The sequence below is a fragment of the Bombus vancouverensis genome, chromosome 12, assembly GCF_051014615.1.
Source record: "Bombus vancouverensis nearcticus chromosome 12, iyBomVanc1_principal, whole genome shotgun sequence".
Taxonomy (NCBI): Eukaryota; Metazoa; Arthropoda; class Insecta; order Hymenoptera; family Apidae; genus Bombus; species Bombus vancouverensis.
Genome location: NC_134922.1, coordinates 3674509 through 3695641, shown reverse-complemented (window position 1 = coordinate 3695641; position 21133 = coordinate 3674509). Strand labels below are relative to the sequence as shown.

At 30.2% G+C, this 21133-nt stretch overlaps 4 protein-coding genes and 2 long non-coding RNA genes across 9 annotated transcripts in view; 4 read left to right on the top strand and 2 right to left on the bottom strand.

Annotated features, from left to right (window-relative positions):
* Positions 1 to 240: 240 nt before the first annotated feature.
* Cnep1r2 (CTD nuclear envelope phosphatase 1 regulatory subunit 2) lies at positions 241 to 1448 on the top strand. The gene is made up of 4 exons (XM_033348423.2): positions 241 to 697; positions 841 to 912; positions 1054 to 1188; positions 1270 to 1448. The coding sequence occupies exons 1-4, from the start codon at positions 670 to 672 to the stop codon at positions 1422 to 1424; spliced, it is 390 nt and encodes a 129-aa protein (XP_033204314.1). The 5' UTR covers positions 241 to 669; the 3' UTR covers positions 1425 to 1448.
* Positions 1449 to 2667: 1219 nt separating this feature from the next.
* LOC117164991 (regulation of nuclear pre-mRNA domain-containing protein 1B) lies at positions 2668 to 6173 on the bottom strand. Of its 3 annotated transcripts, none has more exons than XM_033348441.2 (5): positions 5932 to 6173; positions 4941 to 5245; positions 4731 to 4865; positions 3978 to 4253; positions 2668 to 3820 (listed from the first exon to the last, which is right to left on the bottom strand). In XM_033348441.2, exons 1-5 carry the CDS (start codon positions 6080 to 6082, stop codon positions 3671 to 3673), a joined length of 1017 nt encoding a protein of 338 aa, XP_033204332.1. In that variant the 5' UTR covers positions 6083 to 6173; the 3' UTR covers positions 2668 to 3670. The 3 variants fall into 3 exon arrangements, with proteins under 3 accessions (XP_033204332.1, XP_033204333.1, XP_076479116.1); XM_033348442.2 differs by having other exon boundaries at positions 4947 to 5245; XM_076623001.1 differs by having other exon boundaries at positions 5916 to 6029.
* A 456-nt stretch (positions 6174 to 6629) lies between these two features.
* Positions 6630 to 13153, top strand: LOC117164992 (HUWE1-associated protein modifying stress responses). The gene is made up of 5 exons (XM_033348443.2): positions 6630 to 7235; positions 7503 to 7574; positions 8451 to 8622; positions 8853 to 8998; positions 9180 to 13153. The coding sequence occupies exons 1-5, from the start codon at positions 7043 to 7045 to the stop codon at positions 9320 to 9322; spliced, it is 726 nt and encodes a 241-aa protein (XP_033204334.1). The 5' UTR covers positions 6630 to 7042; the 3' UTR covers positions 9323 to 13153.
* A 108-nt stretch (positions 13154 to 13261) lies between these two features.
* Sans (SAM_USH1G_HARP domain-containing protein Sans) lies at positions 13262 to 21019 on the bottom strand. Of its 2 annotated transcripts, none has more exons than XM_033348417.2 (7): positions 18370 to 18460; positions 17265 to 17442; positions 15973 to 16245; positions 15554 to 15827; positions 15030 to 15338; positions 14256 to 14457; positions 13262 to 14143 (listed from the first exon to the last, which is right to left on the bottom strand). In XM_033348417.2, exons 2-7 carry the CDS (start codon positions 17294 to 17296, stop codon positions 13899 to 13901), a joined length of 1335 nt encoding a protein of 444 aa, XP_033204308.1. In that variant the 5' UTR covers positions 17297 to 17442; positions 18370 to 18460; the 3' UTR covers positions 13262 to 13898. The 2 variants fall into 2 exon arrangements, with proteins under 2 accessions (XP_033204308.1, XP_033204307.1); XM_033348416.2 differs by lacking the exon at positions 17265 to 17442 and adding an exon at positions 20815 to 21019 and having other exon boundaries at positions 13263 to 14143; positions 18370 to 18513.
* On the top strand, positions 17270 to 20768 carry LOC117164975 (uncharacterized). Its single transcript, XR_013059631.1, has 4 exons — positions 17270 to 17531; positions 18054 to 18131; positions 20068 to 20259; positions 20575 to 20768. It is a non-coding gene; the product is annotated as an uncharacterized LOC117164975 (long non-coding RNA).
* Positions 20939 to 21133, top strand: part of LOC143303410 (uncharacterized) — a 203844-nt gene continuing 203649 nt past the window's right edge. The window contains exon 1 of the long non-coding RNA XR_013059632.1: positions 20939 to 21041. This is a non-coding gene — a long non-coding RNA (uncharacterized LOC143303410). The remainder of the gene's footprint in view (positions 21042 to 21133) is intronic.

Below are 21133 nucleotides of genomic sequence, written 5' to 3'. Positions count from 1 at the left end.
GTTTAAATATCATCCACAGATATGCTGTTTTATAAAATTGTAAATAAAATAACATTATTAAGTCTTTCATAAAACCAATATTTATAGGATAAATAAGTAATTTTGTTAACTGTAATTGGAACTTGTTTCATATATGCCGCTTTTAAACAATATTACTATGAAAATACACGTTGCTACCATCTGTTATTAAAACAGTAAATCAACGATTAACAGGATTCTCTAGTGACATCTTGAAACGATAAAGTTATCAACATAAATGCACGTTCGCCCGGGAAATCTTTCTTATGAAAAATGGAACTATATTAGCATGTACATCCTTCCTGTTTGCCACAATCTTCTATTTCTAATTGTTCCCATTTGTTTAATTTGTATAGTCCTAGTTCTTAAACATAAATAAATTCTGAAAAACGTAACATCGCTGTTAAGAATTCTTACTTGAAAAATTATACTTTATTAGTTTTTTATTCAAAAGAAAATATCTAACAATACTAAAGTATTATATCGTATTTGTGAATGTCCGTATAAAAATGTGTATCAAAAATATAATTATATATTTATTTATGTGATAATTCATATTTTCAACGATAGTGGCGTGCATGATGTGATTTTATAATCGGAATTATTTGTAATCCGTTTGTTTTAAATGTATACATATGAAAGAAGTAAAACATGTCTTTAGATCAAACAGTGTGTGAAGGTAAAAATAACAGTTTAGTAATTTAAACGATTAATTTAACGCATTTGGTGAGAAATAGCAGTAATGTCATAATAGCAAATACAAGATCAGTTTTCAGGTTATATTGTGTTTGCTTGTAACTTCTAACTTTTTGTTGTTTTCAGATCTGAAAGCTTTTGAAAGACGACTTACTGAAGTAATTGCTAGTTTACAACCAGCCACTTTGCGTTGGAGAAGTATGATTTTCTATTTATCTGTGTCTGTTATATTTTATAAAACTCTCTTATTAGATGATAATGTAACGTTAATGTTGCTTATTCATTTTGTTACTCGATGTAAATTTATTCTATGTATATTTAATGTATCACTATTTTCAGTGTTGTTAGGTTTCATTTCTGTGTGTACTGCTATTGGTGCATGGCATTGGTTAACAGATCCAAATACACCAGCAGTATCATTTACACAAAGTCTATGTAATCATCCATTTTTTGCAATTGCTAGTATTATTTTAGGTAAGCATGATCAACATGATCTGTGTTGTTTTTGGTAACATATATATAGATATAGAAATGGATATGCTTAATTTGTTTCAGTTATATTATTTATGATGGGAGTCCATAGACGTGTAATTGCACCAAGTATCATAACTCAAAGAGCTAGAAGTGTTCTTAGTAATTTTAATATGAGTTGTGATGATACTGGAAAGCTCATTCTTAAACCAACTCGATCACGACATCATGAAACTTAAAAAATAGAAATGATGTAGATTTTACGTTAGTTTCTGAAGTGTTCATTAATACCTAAATTGCTATGCAGGGTGTCTATAAAAAATATGTGTATACTATATGTATACAACACATTTTTGATACTAGTGTTAGATTTAAGATATTTTCTTGTACTTAGTATTTAAAAGATTCAAGTTAGTATCTTTTATTTTTTTAATTCTATTCATATATTAAAATTGATACACATATGAAAAATGTTGTATTTCATAAAATTATTTTAAGAATAGTAAAAAATGTTTAAATTATATATATTCCATGTACATTCATTCTAAATACTTTTAAACAATAAATTTAGTAAAAATGATTGCCAACAGATGATACAATAATTTTCATTTGTATTGAAGCAATAACAATTAATAGGTTTACAATGATTTATTTCAAAGCAGTGGTAAATGTAATTTGATATAAATTTTATTCCATGTACGTCATAACTTCCTAAATAATATAAGTTATAAATAATATAGTTCTTAAATACAAGAATATTTGTAATGTTCTTATTTATTGTGTGTATATATATACGTAAACATATGTATATGGCAAGAGATATAAATATTATATATTTATTTGATTGAAAAATGTTCGCAATGTTATGTATCTAAATTAAAAATTATATATATATATACAATATTATATATATTATTTATATATATTTTGTGATTTAAAAATTTTTTAAATTTAGATATATAATATTGTGAATATTTTTCAATCAAATAAATATATAATATTTATATTTCTTCCCATATATTTGCAGAGAGTTGATGCATGTTAAAATTTCTGTTTAGCATTTCATTAATATATATGACATGTATGAAGATATAAGTATAAACATAAGGTGTTGTAGTAATTTAAATTCATATATAGATAAATGATACATGTAACATCATAATTGTATATATATAAACATATATATCTATATATATATATATATAGAAATGTAAAATAAATTTTATTAGTATACTTTAAATAAGTAAAATTCTTTGTTATATTCATTAAATATATATGTAATGTACTATTTTAAATTTTATATGCAGATTAATTTTTATTTTTGTTGGTCATGTGTGTGTTTCTTTTTATAATAACTTTAATTACAATCGAACTATTTTAAGTCATAAACAGTACTATCATACTATAAGTAATGAAACATAGACAATAACATTGAAATATTTACCATAAAGCAAAATTATGACTATTAAATGAAACATACTATTATAACGATCAAAACATTTATTCGTATTAATATTCTGCATATTATTACAATTTTTGCAATGCACAATCACGCGATTTATTTCGTACAATATTACATATACAATATTATATATTTACGCAGATCAGTATTCATTCAAAATCAACTATAGCATTATGTATTTAAGACGCGTTTCTCAGTCCCAGTATTACATTACCTACGATATATATATACAAGGGATAATTACCAAGTATTGTAAGTGTAACATTCTAATTCTAACATTGCTAATAGCAATGTCTGGACAACTAAAAATTTTCTGTATTTGCCAATTTCTAAGTGCATATTTTTAACATATATAATATGTTTCGTTATTTCATAAATATATACTTTTCTTTTTCATTTCTATTGGAAGTTTTCAATGGAACAATTAAATTGAAAACAAAATTTCCAATTTGTATCATTTAGAACTTCAAATAATGGACATGTTTATTCATATTTTTCTTCCGTTTCATTTCTTTATAATATACTCGATTTACCAGTAATATATTTGAAAGTTATTAATTTATTAAATACTTTTTATGAATAAAATATGAAAGCAGGAACGTTGTTAATTTTGGACCAAAAATTTTTGTTTAATTTTTCAAGATATCCTAGTAAAAATTAACTTTCATTTGCGTTTTACTTAAAACCCAAAAAACAAGAAGTAGGTAGTTTACAAATGAAATCTAACATTGAAAATGACTGGCGCTATAGCTTTATAAATTCTGAAATGTTATACAATTACTTGGTTCGTTTGCTTTATTCATATTACTAAAATATTTCGTAAAACGATCCTGTGATATTCATTTATCAGTACCTTTCTTTGTAATTACATGCGAGGATCAATATTTAATGTATTAAATATTGAAGAGTAGAAAGTTATAATATAAGATATATTTCATCACAAAAACCAAGCTAACATAGCATGGTTGCATTTATTTATGCATGGAACTAAAAAATAATTCAACAATCGTGTAAACTCACGTGCTAGTGCATAGAAAACAGATCACCAGCTGAAGGAAGTGGTGCCAATCCGCCCGTAACATCAGGTAATTGTGTCAAATCAGGTAAATTGGAAATGTGTGATTTTACCTCAGATCGGACAGCGCATACTTTTTTAAGTTTTTCTTTATAATCCTGTAACATTATTAAATTTTATATTATATGTATATATATTTAAAATTATATAAAAAGTATTAAAAGTAGTAAAAGTATATATATATTTTTTATTTATATATATATATTTTTTAAATAAATATTTGTGATTTATTTTCTAAAAAGAGTACAATCGTACTTCTAATGTTGCTTGTGCCTGTTGAAGTAATTGCCTTTGTGCCAAAGTGTAATCTCTGAGCATAGTTAGCAATCTCCTTCTGTCTTCCATTTCTGCTTGGAGTCGTCCGTTATAATCTGCTAACAATGCAGCAGCTTCATTTACTGCAACACTTAATTGATCTGCAGCTGCTCTATCTGCTAAATTCGCAAGAAGTGAAACTTCAGAAACTTCTGGTGGTAAAGAGGCAATACGTTCTCTAACACCAGCATCTGAGGATGCTGTGTTTTCCAAATCCTGAAATAGAGAAGGCATTCTTTAATAATTGCCTTCAATATGTTTATGTATATATACATGTTTAATGTATTTGTCTTATACTATTTACGTGATCATATGAATGGATCATTTAAGAGGGTAAGGTATTCTTTTACATAGAACTACATTTTATTAAATAAGAATATTACTTCTAAAAGACTAAAAAGGCTATATACGTAAATTTTAAATAAATCCAATGTTACTATTTTATATTATTTATGCAATAAATAAATAAAAATTTTTTAGTAACACAAAAAGAAAATGTATTGCGAAGTAAATTAAGAATAAAAAAGATGGTTATGAAATGATTAAAATTTCTATTGGGGATGGAAATATCAAACTGTAAATATGCTTGCCAATATGCCTTATGGATTCAACATATATTTTTCTATATATAAGATAGTTTATTGCTAACGATACATATTCCGAATTTTTGTTGTTTTTATAAATGGTATTAACCATTAAGGCTTTGATGAGTTCCTCTGTTTCCGGTGGGTCTCCAGCAGGAGTACGAGGACTTAGTGTTACATGTAGCTCCTTGGTTCCATCCACTTCAACCTCAGTCTCTGATTTCTTTCTCTCCTTTTTATCTTTCTGCAATGTATGATATACATAACATAATTAGAAATATTATACGTAACATCATCTGAAATCAGTGTTTTATGTTACCTTTACTTTTTCTATGTCATTCTTAAATTTCTTTTTTGGAGGTGGTGTTCCAGGATCTTTTGAGGTATCTGTAAAAGCAGCCTTAAACTCTGCAATTTGTGCCTTATCATAAACTCCTCTCTCTTCCCAAATTTGAAGTAGCCTATTTAATCTCTCCCTTGTCTTTTCATCAAATCCCTTCATATGTTCAAAAGCTTTCGGTAAAACTGTCTCAAATTCTTTTCCAAACTCTGGTCCTTTCTTTTTACTATTTTGAATAACATCATTTGCCAAATACATAAACATCAGCTTACGATTATCCTTCACTGTAAAAATATGTTAATAATAATATTTGATAAAGTATAAATTCATCAATTTTATAAATCAATTATATATAAAAAAAATAAACTAATTTGCATTTTTTCTGTTAAAATTGAAATTGTAACAAAATGTAATATGTGAGAAAAGTTGTAATTATACAGTAAATCAGATTTATTATAACACTTTATTATAAAATAAATTATGACACTTATGAAATAATTAGTTCAAACATATATTATGTAATATAATTACAATGTGACGAGTGAACAATTAACATGTAAAAAGTGGAGAAATATTTTTAAAAATCTCTAAATAATGATGTCATTTATATAAAGTATTAATAACAATTGCATTGTATATGTGAAAGCATATTATGTACTGAATTTTACTTTTACATTGAAAATTATAATATCATGTAAAATGTAACATATTCTGATTGTATTAAATAAATACTAACGATATAAATACAATTTTGCAGTTGACATACTGTTACGAAAAGTATGTTCATAATTACGTAGCGAAAATCTAACTTATAAGTTAACCTAGACATTTTTCGAAGATTATTTCACATACATTCGATTTGTAATACTTTTTTGCAATAATTCAATAAGAAAATAATATTCGACCACGTGTCTAAAGTTTTAAATATAAAATAAATAGCAAAGATATACTTACGACAAGCGTCACGTACCTTTACACATCTCTTTAAACCAGACTTTCACGATGGTCGGATGATGTTTTCTGTGGTGAATTAACCAAAGAGAAAGTGTTTGAATGCTTTGTTGAGAGGGATTTAAGTCCATTAATCTTTTCACAAGTGCACTTTCTGTAAACCCTGTCATTTTTAAATTAGAACGTTTGTTTTGTCAGCAAAAGATGTATAAAACCGTACGTATCCCAACTCACGAGCCGCACAACTGTACGACTCAACAGCTGAAATACAAACATGAACGGCGTATAAAACGTTGCACTTTACCGCATATTATTTTCGTCATTTCAACAACCAGCACCACCTTTCCGAGATATTTTCGAACTACATTGCATTGCGTTGTTAATTTCATGATCGATAATTCAAATATTACAGTACAGATAAAATGCTATTCGTATTTTCTGGTAGTCGATGACAGTTATTATCGTATTATGTCCATGTGACAGAATTTTTTACATTATTTTACTTGAAGAAGAAACAATTCATAATATTAGTAAGTATACGCTATCAAAGCAAAGTATATCCTAATTTCATTTTACATATATAAGAGGTATTAAAGGTTTTTTAAATGAGACAAATCAAAAAGTATAGACAAAAGAAATATAAATGCATATATACATATTAAAGAATAAAATTACAAATTCTTTTTTATCGACTGTGCATGGTTTTGGTAAGAATCACAAGTAGAGGGTACTGGATCGCCTTGAATAGAGCGCAGCGGTGATTTCCAGAGACCGCCAGAGATCAGTGCGTCGTCGCAGTCGAGGGGTGAAAAAGGGATTATGTATCGTTGGGTTAGTTTGTTCTTCGAACCTGCCAATTCGTATTTCGTGTTTCGTTGCGCGTGAGACTTGTGCGATCCTCGAGCGAGGCTCATCGTAATGGCCGCGACCTGACTCGGGTGGTGTGCATGCGAGCTACCGTGTTCGCGTTACGTGAAGTAAACGAGCAGAAGAGGAGATAGAGTAAAAAAAATACAAGGAACGAGAAAATACGACGGAGTTTAGGGTTACGCGATTTCTGTGTATATCGTGAGTGCATGTGGGTGGGCGAGGTGGGTTGAGGTCGCAAAAAGTCTGGAGGACGGCAAATCATGAGCGAGGATAGGAACGAAGAGGATCCCCTAATGGATCTCTGGTACAGCAATTGGGAACAACAGTGCGTTGAGGCGCTGGAAACAGAACCGGATTACGAAACGCAACTGCATAACGAAAAGGAACTCTATTCCCAGCAGATGTGGACGAGTTTTCAGACGACAGCGTCGGCCATCGCCCAGCTGTACAAAGGCAAGTTAATTCAACGATAATACCGATCGCCGCTCCTGTCCTCCTTTTTGCTCATCTTCAGAACGAGTTCTATACGATGTTTACGAGTAGCAAAACGTCTTGCTACCTCGCTGTAGTTACCATTTTGCGTGACATCCATTTTGTGCGACGTACGAGAGGATACGCCACTGTTCTCGCTTCTCGTTTGCTTCGATTCCCTTTTTTCGCCGCGTGTTGCATATCGATCTGATCGTGTAACCAGTTCCTTTCGGCTTTGCTCTTTTACAGATCGTACGCAGGGTGTCTCTCTATGGCTACCCTTTCAGACTGCCGCAGGCACCGTCACGTCGTTGTACAAAGGTGCGTGCACTTCCTTGGTCTCTCTTGTCAACAATGTGAGCAAGATAAACCTACAATCTGTCTTTCTTTCTCGTGATCTTTCCTTCTTTCTTTACGATATTATTTTTTTTGTGTCAGCTTTTCTTTTCTCTTTTTTTATCTACAATTTTACTATTCGGTCATCCTTTTGCACGGCCGTCATCCACACACGTACACACATCACATTCATACACTTTGATAATGTGTTTGCATGTACATGTGCGTCAGAAAGCTTTGCACAGCTGACCAATACTGAAGGTCAGCTGTTAATTGACGCAAACTTTCAGGACTATTACGAATATTTATAGAAAACAGAAATACATTCCTATCATTTCCTGAAAATTAGATCATTCTTGCAGATAATTATGAGTCATATAATAAAATAATATCAAATGTTCATCAGTACAAGTTTTACATGTGTTGACTATGATGCTTGTTTTATAGGTAATTATTGATATTTTTGAATTGTTTATTTTGGAATAAATTTAATGGTTCTTTATGTTAAAATTTTGATTTGTTCTATCCTATTGTAATTTAAAGAAAGCTAATATTGGCATTTTTAAATTATTATTTTAATTTCTAATAATTCTTTCAAAATGTTAATTGTTTTTATGAACATTAAATTTAAGTTTATGACCATATTACAAAAGATTTTAATTTTATTTCAATTATTCATTGATTATGTCTTTTATTAATAATCTTAATAACGTGGATTTCTATTTATTTCAAATATCTATTTAACTATAACTGTTTACGGATAACAATTTTTCCTTTTTTCTTTAGTTACTTATGCTGATAATCATATAAGTTATATATTTAACAAAGTTTGGTATATAAGTGTAACACACATTTCTACAGATTCAATGGATAGCATACGTCGCTGCAGTGAATTAGGTGTAGAAATGGGACGACAAAAACGTTGTAAAGAAATAATGAATTGGGCTAGGAAAAAGAGACGTATGATTCGTAGAGAAGACCTGTTAGCATATCTTGCTGGAAAACCACCTCCACCTCGATCACATTCGCACAGGTATCATATCAATATCTTTAATAATATTTAATGTACAAATAAATGTGTTTTCTATAGTTTTTGTACAAATAAATTCCAGAAGCTGGGAGAAGCATTAATGTCATGTTACTGTATTTTACTATGCAAAAAATCTTTTAAATGTTTTATTTTATGGGACCAATAACTTTTATAAGGTTTGTCTTATTAATGAAAGTAACACAGATGTAAAATGAGCATTAATAAATTTGCAGAAGTTCACCTAAGCCAAGAATGATGGTATGTAGTTCGCCTTCATCAGGAAGTTCAGCACCAAATATGGTCGTTGCACCAACACCGCTACCTGGTAATGATCCTGATCCTGAATTACATACATTTAGAGAAGCAATTGCATTATCTGGTAAGAATTGTTGCAATATAGTAGTAAATGTAAAAAAAAATTAAGCTTACCATGAATTATTGAAATCATTTTGTGTTAGTTATAATGATGGAAAGATCTTTATGTTGATGTTCAAATTCTGTTCACTGTAATTAATATTGTCTTTAAATAATCAAAATCTCTTTTTAAAAATTGTGTGTAGGTTCACCAATATCTCGGCGCACTGGGAGACAAACCGAATTGTCAGCCTTTATTAGTAGCGAATTCGCTCGACATCATAAACGGCCTGCTTCGCACGATGTGGATATGGGATCTCCCACGCACAAACGCTCGCGTTTCATGTAACGGCGCGCGATGTATAAAGTAGCCTCGCTCCCTTGTTCCCCATTAATTAATCAATTGATAAATTAATTATTAACGGTTCAACTCCCCTACATAGTTCTCGGTTAAACATAATCACTTCAAGAAGATGGCAGTGACTTGCATTGCCATATGAAACACGTTCGTATATCTCGACTGTTATAATATTTGTCAAGTTACATTATTATTTTTTATTAATATCAACTTTAAAGTTTTGGTCCTATTATTAATGATTGGAGCAGTTAATTTAGCTTTAAATAATTAATTTAATTGTGAGGAGCAATTAAGGTATCGAAATTACTGTCATTGTTTGAAGAAATATTAATTTGTTAACTTAAGTTTTTAAAATTACTACAAAAAAAAATGGTTAGAATTTATTTGAAAATTATTTATTTATTTATTTATATACATATATATATATATATAATATATATATATAAGTTGTGAAGTAATGAAAACGTGTTACAAAATACCATTCAAAGTGCCCATACGGAGTGAATGTCATTGTTTCTTGTGCAAAAATCTGTATATGTGATTATTAGTTGATCAATTTATAAACCAAGAGTATATACCTTGCCAAACATACTATGAGATATTAAAAGCTGCAACTAACATGCTTTACACATAATTAATGTGTATCTTGAAATTAGCAGCTAATATTTCGTGATATTTTTTAGTCACTTCATAATATACTGTAATTTGTTCGAGTGCGATGTTTGACAAGTGATGAATTGGTGATCTAGTATTTTGTAATTATATTACTGTCCATGATTGTAATTTTATAGGAAAAAAGGGAACGGGGAGAAAATGACTGTAGATTGTTCTTTCACAATCCAAAGGATCGCTTTTCTGATTATAATATTGTTATGATTATTAAATGATCATAGGTAATTCGTACTTGGACGCTTTTGTGAATAAAATGATCACGTTTTATACGACTTTTGTTGGTGATATAAGGGAAATATGTGATGGGAGAAAGAATAAGAACATAAGTGAAAGCAATGAAAAACAATGTGTTCATGAATTGGTTTCTGTAATTCTGTAATTTTTATTTATCATGTAAAAACAAGGGATCTACATTTTTTGTTGTATGACCTCTATATGATGTAGAGGAATCATAAAAATGTCTTTTGGATAATATATTTAATTGTTTCTGCAATCCGTCTTGTTTGTAATTGTACATCTGCTTTATTTGTTTTGTGTGCGATCCCTTGGAAGCAATCGAAAAGTGTTTACTACCATGTTTTACGCGTCATGACATCCACGCCTAAGTTTTAAATAACATGAGATCGAGTTTAGAAGCAAGGTTCAAGGAAAATGCTGAAAAATGATGTTCACGTCTTATTCTTTCCATATGTGTCGCGGGTGCTCATAATTGTGTAACTAATTGATAAAAGGTTCTCAAATAGACTTTGTGTAGTTATAAATCTTAAGCAAGTTAGGATAAACAATGCTTATATCAAACAGAATCGACAGATAAAATTAGCGGATCGGTGGAAAGGCTCTATAAAAAGTTTCTTCCAATCTTCTTGTATTTGATATCAATGATGGAAGATTATCATAGTATCGAAGTTGATTTTTATTTTTTTGTGTATTTGTTACAAGCAAAGGGTTGAGCAGTGTGTAGTGAAGATGTGTTTCATGGAAAGTCAGTATGAAAACCGTGCAATGTAAAGGTATCTACTTTTCCACAATTTCTAGTATGGATTTAATCAATAAAGGAGCTTTCCGTCTTAGATGTAGCCATTGTCGGAGAGACACAGGCAGCTCTTTGCTGTATATGCACATACACATATACACATGTAATGTATATATGTGTATTTGTACGTATACGTGCATATTTTATAAGAATCATTATGTTCAAAGAGAGAAGTTGAAATAGAGTGATTCATCACTCGGATTATAAGGTCACTGTACATGTATATTATTTCTAGTGTTGTGTCTTGTAACTGCTTCTACTTGAATTTTGAAGATCATCAATTATAGGAAATTCGAAAATGTTTTAACCGAACTGCCTATAAATTTATTTAAGAACAAAGTTCATTCTTCCTATTCACGTTTCGAATTTCCTTTCATTTGTTCTTCGAAAATCACTTAGGAGTAAACTTGTTTCTGTTTGTTTCCTTCTCCTTCATATCGTTTGAGCACCGTTCCGGAAACAAGCGAAAAATTGTTATTCAGTTGTAAATATAGCGTACGTTTATAATGATAACGATAAACAATAGCCTTAGGGGTATTGCTAATATTATCATTATTGATATCGACACCTATGCGATAGCTTTAATAATATTTATCATATGATCGGCAATTAATAAAACTCCAAGGATTCCACTTGACTCAATTTTCCTGACCACTTTGGTTACGCAGGGTCACGTTTTTGAAATTTCTGAAAGTTCAATTCAAACGAAAAGTATAATACTATATCGAGAAGTATCTTTGTACGTAAAAAATTTAGTCGCATTATTTGTTTTTAAGTTTTTCAGACGATAATATTCTATTGATCTGATTCATTTCTTGGTAGATTTTCGTACAAAGGTAATTCTACTTAACATTTAAATAGAAGAAAGTAACACGCTGAAGATGCCATACTTAGGAATACGTTATTGATAAGAAAATAATAGTCAATGATGGAACATCGAGTCATTTTGTACAGGCATTGTCATCTTTATTTTCCCTTTCTTAGTAAAGAGACATTTTCGATTTATATTTGAGAAGTTTGATTTTGATCGTAAGAAAATCGATATTTGTTTATAATCTAATAACGTGTTACTTGTTCGACTATTTGCAAGAATTTGTTACTGTATTTGACATTTTCCTACCTTGTATAATGCAAGACTATTCATATACGTGAGACGACACTTCGAGATCAGCAAACTAAGTTTTCCCACATATATAGTGAGCTTTCCTTTTCTCATAGGAAGTTAATCTTGTTAGTAATCTATGTTGTCTTTTATACTGATACAATATTTTTTATTTATACAGTCAGTGCAAAATATTGTGCACAGTTTCAAAAGAAAATATACGGGTTTATTAAAATTTCTTATCATTTATAATGAAAACTGCTAGAAGGCGATATTTTTTTAGGTAAATATTTTGAGATTGTAAATGAATAGGAAGCGATATGAATATCATATCTTTTATGAAGAAATTAAATTTTACGTTATAAGTAATCTTTTTGTGAATCGATGACTTCCGTGTTTCTTTAATGAAATTTGTCATTCATATTTGCTGCCAAAAGGAGTTTTCAATGAAATTGCCATTATGCAAAACCGACTGTTGTGTATAGAAACAGAAGACATAGCTTATAGGGCTCTGAAATTAATCGATTAATAGTAAAAATAAATTAATCCGTTTTTATATTAATAAATTGATAGTACTCTAGAATAATCGGACAAGTTAAACATCAATATTTATTATTCATTAATCGATTAATCGGGCAGCCTTAGTAGGTGAGATCGCGAGAATCACTTCTGTATCATATCTTTTTCACAGTAATGGTAGTTCGTACGCTAATCATACAGGTGCGTAGAAACGCGTACGTGTCACAAACACAGGGCACCAACAAATTTTCTACAAACCATTTTTTTTTATTCTGATGCACATTAATTGCAACGTGATGTACTTTTTTGTCAACAAATGTATCACCAAATTCTACTTGCACGAACACGGAAAAACCGTAAGAGAACATGAAATGTCTGTTCGCGGCGAGGCGAGAAATGGTGCTGTAATTTTTTGCGACTATAAGAAGCTTGTATATTTTTGCGTCTCTTGTTTGTAAGATAATCATTTACAAATAAAATTACAAAGAAAAAAATATTATATTGTTAGTATTTGCCTTTTGTGTACAAATTATTAACATATTTTTTACAAAATAAGACTATTTTATAAAATGTTTTTGATATTTATTCGTATCATATTTACATGTTTTAGTTTTATGCGATTTGTACACTTTGTATATTGTATTTATATGACCAATAAGAAAAAATTAATTTCACTTATCCTATTGTCTAAAGAATGTATAAAGATACATTCTATTAAATTGGCATTTACATTCTCATTTACATTGATTAACTTAGTAATGTATTCTATTGTTTTAAGGCACCGTACAAGCAAAAAATTAGGATTTTTGCATGATGAAATAGTATTTCAACATGTCGTTCATACAGTGAATTACCAATTTATACTTTTATGGCTTGTAATTTTTTCCGGAAATGAGTAGATTTTTTGTAGTACATTAATTATAAGGAAAATGGCAAGGAGCGATACATCGCGTCTTATGATTTGATTATAGCAAAAAAATAATGTAATCTTATAACACCTACACATCCGTGTAATTAAAATAACTTTAATCATACAATCACGCGAAATTTTATATGAACTATAATTAAAACGTAAGTGCAACTGTTCGTATTGATTTTTTATACGTTGTATACAATTTAGTTTTGTGTTAGAAATTAGTTGTATAATTTTTTAGTAGGCACTTAAGCAGTTTATTAGGCAAGATTAAAATATTCGAAAATAAAGCTAATATTCTTTTGTTTCCTCAGTAATATTTCAAGTTTCACAGTCTACTATCTTTAATGACATTTTCTGGAGCATCTAATGCTCTTTTCCTGTTAGCTATTGCATTCATTAATTTCCTTTTAGGTCCAAGTGGAAGTTTAAGTGCCGCTATATCAGTTTCAGTTAGTAGCATTAGGGCTTCTAGATCAATTTGTTCTGATTCTAAAACCGGATGTACCGATGAAAGATTATTGGCAACTAAAAATCTTTGCAATGGTGTCCATTCCTCATCGGTTTCTTCCTCTATAATTATATATGATTTTATATCAATTATTAGTATTTAAGATAAAAATTTAACAGACATATAAATATATTAACAATTTGCAATAGAATTTAGCAATATAAAGGATTTTACCTGAAAGTAAATCATCATCCCACATACTTTGTCGGCGAGCTAAACTACCTGCGCTTCCTATGCTGATTTCTTCGTTGTGCCCATTTGAGTTGGTTCTATGACCATTTATAGATCCGTTTACAGAACCATTCACGCAAGAGTTACCGTTTTGTTCATGTGCATCCACTTGCGAGACTGGTAGATTATCGAAAGTAGTTGTTATCTAAAGTTAGAAAACAGCAGTCTTCTATACACTGCTTTAAATAAAATCATTATATTTGAGACATTTCAATAATATTAATGAGCTATTATTCTATTATCTATCCATTGTAATATTAACAAATTCTTTAGATGAATATATTAATATCTTTCGTTGTTAATTTTGCATTTGAAATGCATTACGAATTCAATGTCTTTAATATCGTTGAAGAAATGAGTAATATAATCAAATTGGGTGGAATGTAACTATTTAAAACAATTATCGTGAGCAGTGACCGTGTAATCATTTAATTTTACAGCTATGTATGTCATTATAACATTAATAAGTGTTGTGAAGTAAAATAATCACAAAAATAGACCATACTAAGGTAAATTCTGCATTCTGTGAATGGTCGTTATAAGGAACGTTTCGCAATAAAAATTTTATATGTTCGTGAAATCATAATTTGAATTAATTAAAATGTCCCGTAGTCATATAAGATATCATAAAATATCACGCTACAACATTTAAATTAATTAATAGGCATTTCTCGTTTAATCTCTTTTACCATGCAAAAATATAATACATAAACTTACCGCTCTTCGAAATGCTACCGATCCAAAACCAGGTCGATTGAAGATACTTGCCGGTTCTTGCAGCAAAACGTTATCTCCTACGCCATCCATGTCTTCTCTATCATCTTGTTCGGTATCTTCGTCAAAGGATCGATCGCCCAAGAGATCAGGAGTACTTTGTGCTTTGCTTAGTGTACCCCAAACGTCAGAGATTTTTCCTCTCCTTCCTGCTTGTTGAGTTTGCGTTTCGTAAGTTCCTACGTACATTACTTCAGAATCTCTTCTAAGACCAGTGAGACTACGTATCGATTTTTTTCCATTTACTTCAATCTAAAAATTTTTAATCAGAAAGAACAGAGCTTAATTCTCTTTGATAAAAGAAATATTATACATAAAAATAAAATAGATTCAATGTTGATTTTTAATTATATTATTGAATTATGTTCAAAGAAACACTAATAAACTTATTTGCTAGTATTAAAATTCGTTTCTTAGTTATTTACAACCATGTTTAAAAAATATGTAAGTTTAAATATTTATTTTACCTCTACTACTTTGAAATCATCAACGGCTTTTCTCGCTAAAGCTTTTCTGCATACTGCACTGCCTTGTTTCTTTACAGTAGTGCCAACGATATCGCTGAATGTTGGTGAAGGCTTCACTCGACCTTTGAAGGTCAACATACTGGGTTTGTGAGGTAGAATGCCGGTTTCGTTAACCGTAGCTAAATCCAATTTCGTTCGATCTTTTGATAACTTTTTCTGTTCCTTTTCAGCTCTGATTTCCGCCATCTTCTGTTTTTTCATATATTCTTTTAATCTGTTTTATACATAATTGATGATGATAAAAATTGAAAGTGGAAGTTGTATCAGTGTTGAGGTATAACATTTTTTTACTATATTCTTTTACATATTCTTATATCTATATACTCCTTTTGCACATATTTAAATAATTGTATAAATACCGTTTTTCAGCATCTTTTTCTGCCTTTTCTCGAAGTAAACGACTCTTTTTGCGATTATTTAATTCTTGATCAGCTTGAGCAAGATCTAGAAACTGAAGAGTCATCTCTCTACCATTTATAGCAGCCAAGTCTCTAGCTGAATGCCTGTCGATATCCAATGACCAAATATTGCAGCCGAATTTCACGAGGAACTTGACGCAATATTCATGACCCCTTGCCGCTGCCAGGTGAAGGGCCGTATTACCAAAATAATCGGTTTTGTCAGGATCTCCCCTACAAAGAAAATCGTTAAAATACAAATTATTCCACATCTGCTACTTGTTACTCGACGCATATATTCACAAGGATGAAGTTGCGAGTTCATTTCCACATTGCTTTTGCAAATATCTTCATTAACTTTTAATTTTAAAGTTTTGAAGTACAAGGGATTATGTAGAATGGAATGTAGTTAAAATAATATAGCTTGTATAATATGTGATGTCATTATTTTCCTATTGACAAATTTGAACGACGTAGTAATAGTTTGCATTTTTACAATCGTCGTTAAAAATATATATTTTTACCCTAGGGGATTTGACCTTCGAAAACGAATGGAGGGAATAAATGAGTTCTGTAGCATCACATCCTGTCACGCAATGACACACGAGCGGAACAAAGTTCCGGAAAGATACCGGGTCTTATATCGAATTTCTATCGTTCGTCGACCACACTGAAGCCAGTCGAACGACATATGATCTTATTCATAATAGGGCACGTGCTGTCTTTTAGCTTTTATATCAGCTCTTCACGGATCGTCGCTGATCCTATGAAATAATGTACAGTCGTAAGGTAGTTTCAAAGATCCCATACGAATTATCATCCAAAATAAATCTTGAGAAATAGAACATTTGTGAAATTGAAACAAATAATAGAAGACACCTGAATAGAAAAATTATAGTAATATTCTATTAAATGCATTTACCCTTTTATACATATTATGTTATTAAATGATACTGTATACACTACATTAAACCGTGTACTCTCTGTATATAATAATGTAAGTAACAGTAAGTGCAATACGTGTAAGAAATGTGACTATTTTATATTATACTAGATTTTATATCTTTTATCGTAGTGATCAAACATTACTCTTTTTATGTATGATCGTATTAATATCAGTGATTGAATTATTGAATGTTTCTGTTACTTCAAGAATAAGTTACAATTTCTGCATTTTATTTTGTCTACAAAATGGGTAAGTAAATATTTTAACTAGAGAAGGTTAACGTCCAACAACGATTTTAAATGATTACATGAATGGCAATTCCTTGTTCCCCTGTTCCATTTCATTCCGTTCCCCTGCGTTTTGTTCCGTTCGTATTGTTTCCCACTCCGATTCGATTGTTTTCCATCGGTGCTTGCTTGGCCGTAATTTCCGTTCGTGGGGTCGATAGATGCCAGATTATAGCATATATTTCCGGTTTCGCACATCTGTCATCGTTTAATACAAAACTCTCGTGTATATTCATACATGTACGTACTTAAAGGAAAAAGGAAACCACGAATATTTTATATTAGAGGTACGTTTTAAAAGTAATCTATGTTTCAGCGATTAATGCAATTTTTTTCATGTTTTGTGAATGTTATTCATATGGAGTATTGTTAAAGTTTCCGCGTTCACTAACCATAACGGCCTCGTACTTAATTTACATGTGACTTTCAAGGTTAACTAAAGATACATACGTATAAGCTTCTTCAATTTTGTGTATTACATGTTGATAAGTCTACTTTTTTAAGTAATAAATTTACAAGATGCCATAAATAGAAATTGTTAAAAAAATCGGTAATACAATATAGTAGGATCATACAATATAGCAGTAGGAGGAAATTTGTTGTAATGAGATTTTTTAATATTTTAGTTGAACTATTTGTTTCAAGATATAGTATTTATATTTAATTTATCTTATCTAATATTTATATCTCATATTTATTAAGAAATCTACATTTTCGAAGTAAAATATTTTGTGTAAAAAATTACATCAAAAGTATCGTCTGTGCACGCGTGAGCAGTTACATTTTACCGCGAATCTTTTCTGTTTTAGTGCGCAGATGCAGAAATAGGAATGTAACCAGAAATAAGAAATGTTTGACGATAAAACTGTTCATCCAAGAATCGAGAGGTATTACATCGTTTCTGTTTAAGGATTCTATTTTCCACGAGCTATTGCAAGTGATATGGTAAATTAATATAAACATGCACATGCAGCGATAAAGTCTTCTTTTGAAATAAACTAGTTATTAATTGTAACTCGTAAAAGAGTATAGTATAGTATAGTATAGTATAGTTTCGTAGAAACCCTGTGATGCGTATGGATGTTTCTCGAATGTATTTATAAGTAAATAGTTTTGTGAGTATACCCTCTGGCGACGAGCAGTCTCAGAGCATCTATATGACCTTCAAAGGCTGCCCATAATGTAGGGGTCATTCCACCGTCATCCCGTGCGTTACAATCCTTTTTTGTTGCTTCTTTTAAGATGTCTAAGGCGCCATCGCGTGCAGCTCTATAGAGAAAACAATTATTTTCAAATAATCACTGATCACATATAACCGCTAAAGAATTCTGTTATATTTGATATAGTATGTTTTTTAAAAGATAAATATTTCAATTATACGATTTTATATCTAATGATATTTGATGCAAAAATATTCTGATTTTTTAATGACAGACATTAATAATCAAGATTAAAAATTTTATAATAAACGAAGTTACCTCTTTCGACATATAATACAATTAGAATTACAAAAAAGTCGTATTCTACCAAAAGATCATCGAGTCTTTAAATAATTAGTATCTTTTGTTGTAGGAGCACTTCCCGCTATACATGTATTTAGAAGTAATAGATATTTCATTACTATATAGTTATCTCGTTTCTTGATAATTTCCTAGCTCTACTTATGAATTAAACTGCATATCTTGTGTCATGATAATGTGACATAGCACGTCATCGTTTTCTCCTTCGCTCGAGTTTTCTTCTTTTAATTAGTCTTTCTCTAATTAAGAATTATTATACAAAATTTTACATTCGTATATATATGTATGTATACAATGAAATTTAACGTTTAAAGTTTACTTTCACTTTTTAACACTTCGATTATTTGACGTTACTCTATTTTGTTTCATATATATATATTTAAAGATGTATGAGTCTATTTGTAATATGAAAAAAAGAAATGAGAAAAGAGTCCTAAATGAAAAATATGAGCGAAGATGTCAGAGAAAGCACGTACAAAGTTCTAACGAGCTCCTTGCATGATAATTTTCTCTATGTTACAAATCATTAACCATGAATACATCTTGACACGTATTGATTTTACTTAAATGAAAGTATGTAGAAGTGTTGTAAGACAAATGATTACTTTTATTAAATTAGATGAGATTCCTAATTGTTATTTTTAAAAATCATAATAATTGTATATAATTATGTATAAAATTTTATAAGAAAATATAATGTGTCCTACGAACTCTGTCCACCTGAAATATCTTTGTTATTTCAAACAATACGCGAAAATGTTTCTAAAATGAACAAATGTATCAAAAGCACAACAGTACCATTTTATATGTCTATTATTTGTTTACATTTGAAGTATTACATACATCTTCCAGCATGACTCATAACGAAAGTAAAAAGATGAACATAATCAAATATCTCAGAAACGGCAAGGTGTGGGATAAATGTACCTTCCTTTTATACCCAGAATCCGCTATGGTATCGAACTCAAGTATGAAAAATTGGATATCGCATTTAAAAAAATAAAATTGATCTCCTTATCTTTCCTGTGCATTTACCTGTAAAGAAACCATTATCTGTTACCATATGTATGTATTTCTTTAAATCCTACAACTTTAATTCGTAATACTTTCGCATATTGTTTGAAATAACAAAGATATTTCAGATGAACAGAGTTCGTGGGACGCAACTGTATATGCGTTATTCATTAGAAAGAGCATTGACGATTTACATTTTATGTTCTCTAAATAATGATTTAGTTTATTAAGTATTTCTATTTGAAGAGTAAATTATTGCGCCTTTTAATTAAATGGATACTTTTTTCAGTGAAAGGTGATATTCAGAAGTGGAGTATACATTATACAATTGGTGCTCGTAGAAGTGGGCTGGATGATAAATCTTCCTGCTGAATCAAATAAAAGCAAAGGTGTTCTCATGCATAAATTCCGCACGCGTGCTATGATGTACATATACCGATGAGATAGTACTTACATGATCATAGCCATTGTACAGTTCTGGGTAAGTAGGTATGCTTCAAATTTTTTAAATTCTTTCATTCAGTTATACTGTACGTATCACTTATATTAAATGATGCAGTATTGTTACCAAAATTTTGTTATTAAATCAATTAATATCCGTGTACTATCTTTGAATGTACTAGTTAATTTATATTAATAAAAGACCCGTTTTTTATAATTGTCGCAAAAAAGAAAAACAGAAATATCTACACCTACATATGAAACTAGAAATTAAAAATAGGTGAATTTTGAATTGTGATGTCGCAGTGATTATGAAACAATAAATTTCTTCGATTGATTTCTTATCGAATTGTAGTTGGTGGTCAAGATTTCAAAGTGCAATACTTCGTTCTCATGGTTAACCAGGCATGTCATTTTTTCACTCTAGCCAGAGACAAGAACCTGGCTCCACGACATTTCTCTGCTTCCTGGATCTTAGATAGATATCTTGTTGTAGTATATTAAAGCGTACCGCGTACCATTGGTAGAGAAACAAAAACATGAAAACTCAGAAAGGTATGCACAAAGTTTGTTGCTCGTATAAAAGGAAATTCACCTGTGAAATCGTTCGGACGTCATTCTGTTCCTCTATCCTTTTAGGAAGTTTCGTTACCGATGGCAAAACATCCCTGCTGGAGGCAGAACTTTTGGCACTTTTTCTATGAGATGCACTTTAAATAACAACAAATGCAAGTATCATAGATCCTGCATATTTTGAGCAAAGTGAAACAACCACACGCGCTGAGTATGGCGTCCAGCAGTATACTGCTCAAACGAACGAAGGTATTATACTCTTACTGTATTACTTGGACCGTGTTCTGTGGTCCCTCACCAAGTCTATCTTACTTTCGACCGTTACATTGATAAGTCCTCTC

What these genes read in the sequence shown, in the direction of transcription:
- Sans (XM_033348416.2), bottom strand. Translation starts at nt 20,837, where the DNA reads ATGACGTCCGAACGATTTCACAG. An exon ending in AGACTGCTCGTCGCCAGAGG is followed by an intron (nt 16,246 to 18,369) that starts GTATACTCACAA and finishes TTTTCTTTGTAG; the next exon opens with GGGAGATCCTGACAAAACCG. An exon ending in GAAAAAGATGCTGAAAAACG is followed by an intron (nt 15,828 to 15,972) that starts GTATTTATACAA and finishes TGTATAAAACAG; the next exon opens with ATTAAAAGAATATATGAAAA.
- Cnep1r2 (XM_033348423.2), top strand. Translation starts at nt 670, where the DNA reads ATGTCTTTAGATCAAACAGTGTGTGAAG. An exon ending in AGCCACTTTGCGTTGGAGAA is followed by an intron (nt 913 to 1,053) that starts GTATGATTTTCT and finishes CACTATTTTCAG; the next exon opens with TGTTGTTAGGTTTCATTTCT. An exon ending in AATTGCTAGTATTATTTTAG is followed by an intron (nt 1,189 to 1,269) that starts GTAAGCATGATC and finishes AATTTGTTTCAG; the next exon opens with TTATATTATTTATGATGGGA.
- LOC117164992 (XM_033348443.2), top strand. Translation starts at nt 7,043, where the DNA reads ATGAGCGAGGATAGGAACGAAGAGGATCCCCTAATGGATCTCTGGTAC. An exon ending in CATCGCCCAGCTGTACAAAG is followed by an intron (nt 7,236 to 7,502) that starts GCAAGTTAATTC and finishes GCTCTTTTACAG; the next exon opens with ATCGTACGCAGGGTGTCTCT. An exon ending in CGTCACGTCGTTGTACAAAG is followed by an intron (nt 7,575 to 8,450) that starts GTGCGTGCACTT and finishes ACATTTCTACAG; the next exon opens with ATTCAATGGATAGCATACGT.
- LOC117164991 (XM_033348441.2), bottom strand. Translation starts at nt 6,082, where the DNA reads ATGACAGGGTTTACAGAAAGTGCACTTGTGAAAAGATTAATGGACTTA. An exon ending in GTTTAAAGAGATGTGTAAAG is followed by an intron (nt 5,246 to 5,931) that starts GTACGTGACGCT and finishes ATATTTTTACAG; the next exon opens with TGAAGGATAATCGTAAGCTG. An exon ending in ATGACATAGAAAAAGTAAAG is followed by an intron (nt 4,866 to 4,940) that starts GTAACATAAAAC and finishes CATACATTGCAG; the next exon opens with AAAGATAAAAAGGAGAGAAA.